The sequence below is a fragment of the Cuculus canorus genome, chromosome 3, assembly GCF_017976375.1.
Source record: "Cuculus canorus isolate bCucCan1 chromosome 3, bCucCan1.pri, whole genome shotgun sequence".
In the NCBI taxonomy this organism is placed as follows: Eukaryota; Metazoa; Chordata; class Aves; order Cuculiformes; family Cuculidae; genus Cuculus; species Cuculus canorus.
Window position 1 is genome coordinate 31,983,007 of NC_071403.1, and position 3,890 is coordinate 31,986,896.

General features: G+C 53.8%; 1 protein-coding gene across 1 annotated transcript; it reads left to right on the forward strand.

Moving 5' to 3' along the window:
* The first annotated feature begins 1,861 nt into the window (after positions 1–1,861).
* Positions 1,862–3,360, forward strand: GPR6 (G protein-coupled receptor 6). Its single transcript, XM_009564890.2, has one exon. The coding sequence runs from the start codon at positions 1,957–1,959 to the stop codon at positions 2,959–2,961; it is 1,005 nt and encodes a 334-aa protein (XP_009563185.2). The 5' UTR covers positions 1,862–1,956; the 3' UTR covers positions 2,962–3,360.
* Positions 3,361–3,890: the final 530 nt, after the last annotated feature.

Here is a 3,890-nt window from a genome sequence, read left to right on the forward strand (position 1 = left end):
GAATGTGCCCACCTTTTTCTGTGGCATGACCTGTGTGCCTTCTTCATTTGGACTGTCCAACACGGTAAACACATTTTCTTCTAATGAATTTTTCAGAATTGTGTCTAAATGCTTTGCATGCTGTTCCCATAACTGAGAGGTCATTTTATTTCCACGGTCATTTGATCAGCAGTTATGGAACAAACATGCTCTCCCAGACCTGGCGAGACCAGTTTGTCTCCTTAGTGCTAGGAAAGCCACACTGCTGCAGATGGAAACTACCTGGTGCCCATGTTTGTTTGATATTGGCTTTAGTAGCAACTGGCACAAAACATATATCCTTCGCTTCATCAATCCATGAGCTTTAGAAAGGAAATAGGTGGACTGCTGGTTCATTGTGACACACAAAGAATGAGACAAGGAGAGAGATGGTATTTTTTATGCCCGTGTAATTGGGTCTTCTCCAGTTTGACTATATCATTTGGGGGGACATCGGGAAATAGCATGGATGCTTTAGCTGGCAAACAAGACTGTTAACCCAAGAGAATATATTGTTCAGAGAGGGTAAGTGTAAAGCAAGTCTTTCCACAGTGATTTATAGTAGTGTTTGGAAACATTTCCATTTGGTGGAAATTCTACAACCACCTGAAAGGTGGCTGTAGTAAAGTGGATGCTGGTCGCTTCTGCCAAGAGACAGGATGAGAGGCAACGGCCTCAAGTTGTGTCAGGGGAGGTTTAGATTGGATATTAGGAAAAATTTCTTTACTTGACAGGGGTGTGAAGCATTGGCACAGACTGCCCAGGAAAGGGGTGGTCTCTATCCCTGGAGGTGTTCACAAAATGTGTAGATGTGGCACTTTGGGACATGGTCTAGGATGCACGGTGGTGTTTGGCTGATGGTTAGACTTCATAGAATAGTTTGGGCTGGAAGGGACCTTAAAGCCCACCCAGTTCCATGGGCAGGGACACCTCCCACTAGATCAGGCTGCCCAACGTCCCATCCAACCCGGCCTTGAACACCTCCAGGGATGGGTGCGCCACAGCTTCCCTGGGCAACCTGTGCCAGTGCCTCACCACTCTCATTGTGAAGAAATTCTTCCTTATGTCTGCCCCTCTCCAGTTTATACCCATTGCCCCTCGTCCTATCGCTACAAGCCTTTGTAAACAGTCCCTCCCCAGCTTTCCTATAGCCCCTTCAGGTTCTGGAAGGTCACTATAAGGTCTCCTTGGAGCCTTCTCTTCTCCAGGCTGAATAAGCCCAACTCTCAGCCTGTCCTCGTATGGGAGGTGCTCCAGCCCTCTGATCACCCTTGTAGCCCTCCTCTGGACCCGTTCCAACAGCTCCATCTCCTTCTGAACGCCTCCGCCATTCTCAGGGGGCGCACACCGCTCCCCGCCGGGTTCGGAGCCACCACAGCAAACGCTGCGCCGGCACGGAACCTGCCTCAATCCCGCCACGTGGCTGCACTCAGAGCCGGGAAACCCGCTGCAAAGCGGGGCAAAAGCAAGAGCGGATGAGGAGGGAGCGGGCAGAGCGCTGCTCCCCGCCAGCACCCGCCGGGGACCCTCCCTCCTCCCTCTCTGCTTCCCACCCCGAGTAAATCCCTCGGCCGAGGGCCGTGCGGCGACCGAGCCGCGTGTGACTCCCGCGCCGCGGGGATCCCGTGACGTCACGCCACGCGCCCCTCTCCCACCAAAGCCGCGCCGGGCGGTGGGGAGTGGGCGGGGCGAACGGTAGAAGGGCGGGGCGCGGGGGGGGGGCTGAGCGGTGTTCGGTTGGTGGGCGTGGCCAACGGGAGCGGGCGGGGCTCGGTGAGCGGGCGGGGCGGGCGGCAGGAGGCGGTACCCGACCCGGGGGCGGTGACCGAGCCGGCGGGAAACTTCTCCGCGTTCAGCACCACGGACAGGGCGGGCGCGCGCCGCCGCCCGGCATGCGCGCCCCTCCGCCCCGCCGTCCCCCGCACAGCCCGCGCGGCGATGGAGGCGGCGATGGAGGCGGCCACGGCCCTGAACGAGAGCGGAGCGGCCGTGCCGCGGCTGCCGGCAATGGGCAGCGGCGGCAACGCCTCGCTCGAGCTGTCGTCGCGACCCTCCGCGCCCGCCGCCCTCAACCCTTGGGATGTGATGCTCTGCGTGTCCGGCACCGCCATCGCCTGCGAGAACGCGCTGGTGGTGGCCATCATCTGCTACTCGCCCACCCTACGCACCCCCATGTTCGTGCTGGTGGGCAGCCTGGCCACCGCTGACCTCCTGGCCGGGCTCGGACTCATCCTCAACTTCGTTTTCCAGTACGTGATCCGCTCGGAGACGGTCAGCCTGCTGACGGTGGGCTTCCTCGTCGCCTCCTTCGCCGCCTCCGTGAGCAGCTTGCTGGCCATCACGGTGGATCGCTACCTCTCCCTCTACAACGCCCTCACCTACTACTCGGAGAGGACGGTGCTGTGTGTCCACACCATGCTGGCGGGCGCCTGGGGGGTGTCCCTGTGCCTGGGGCTGCTGCCCGTCCTGGGCTGGAACTGCCTCCACGACCGCGCTGCCTGCAGCGTCGTCAGACCCTTGACCAAGAGCAACGTGACGCTGCTGTCCGCCTCCTTCTTCCTCGTTTTCCTCATCATGCTCCATCTCTACATCGAGATCTGCAAGATCGTTTGCAGGCATGCCCACCAAATAGCCCTCCAGCAGCACTTTCTGACTGCTTCGCACTACGTGGCCACCAAAAAAGGAGTCTCCACACTCGCCATAATCCTCGGGACTTTTGGAGCCAGCTGGCTGCCTTTTGCCATCTACTGTGTGGTGGGGGATCCCAACTACCCTTCCGTCTACACGTACGCCACGCTTCTACCCGCTACCTACAACTCCATGATCAACCCCATCATTTACGCCTACAGAAACCAGGAAATCCAGAGGTCCATGTGGGTGCTCTTCTGCGGCTGCTTTCAGGCTAAAGTGTCCTTTTGCTCTCGGTCCCCCAGTGATGTCTGAGTGACTTTTCTCTCTGTCATACCGCACCGAGTGACAATCAACCCAGTGGACTATCACAGTGCCTGTTTTAAACTTCAAACTACGTCGTGAGGTCGTTGGAAACATGCTTAAGTATTAGCACTTTATACACGTTTGTATCTCTGAGAGTGGTTTGGGGGGTGGAGTTTTGGGTTCCGTGGAGAAAAAAAAAAACAAAAGGTGGTTGTATATAAATTTGCACATCACATTTGTAAAGTGAAGACATTCCGATACTGCTTAATTATAGCACCTTATTTCTAGCTGCTGATCTGCCAAAACAGTGTTGCCTTTCTGAAGGGCAGAGAGAAAGAAAGTGGTATTTGTGCTGTGTTTGTACGTATGGGAGGGGTCGGTATATGTATGTATGTGTGTGTGTGTGTATGTGTGTGTCTATACTTTGCTGCACAATGTTGATAAATTATAACATTTTGTATAAAAATAAAGACATTTAAGACATAATGTAATTTCGTGTGCTTAGATGTTTTTAGAAATAAGAGAGCTGGCAGATTTGCCAGTTGAGCAAAGTCCCTTTGTTTACTTTTGGAAGCTCCCCGTGTAATTCTGCCTAAAAGATCATCATTTTCTATGGAGATGAAATACTGCACCAAGAAAAGCACCTTTCTGCTTGCTTGCTTGTTTGGTTGGTTTTTTCTTTGCTCTGACAAAGAGGGAGCAACAAAGACTACAAACTCCTTTATATTCTCCAGTAACCAAAGAAACAAAAAGCCCAATCAAACAGGCTGCTAATTATAGTTATTTGCCAGGGTTCCTCTAGCTTTCATCTTCAAGTTAAAAGATAGCCCTTTGTGATAATGCTCCATTAAAAAGTTGCCTAGCTGGAGGGGGATATCATATTCTGATCTGGGCTCTTTTTTTCCTCTTTTAGTCTAACACTGGAGGGGGAAAAAAAA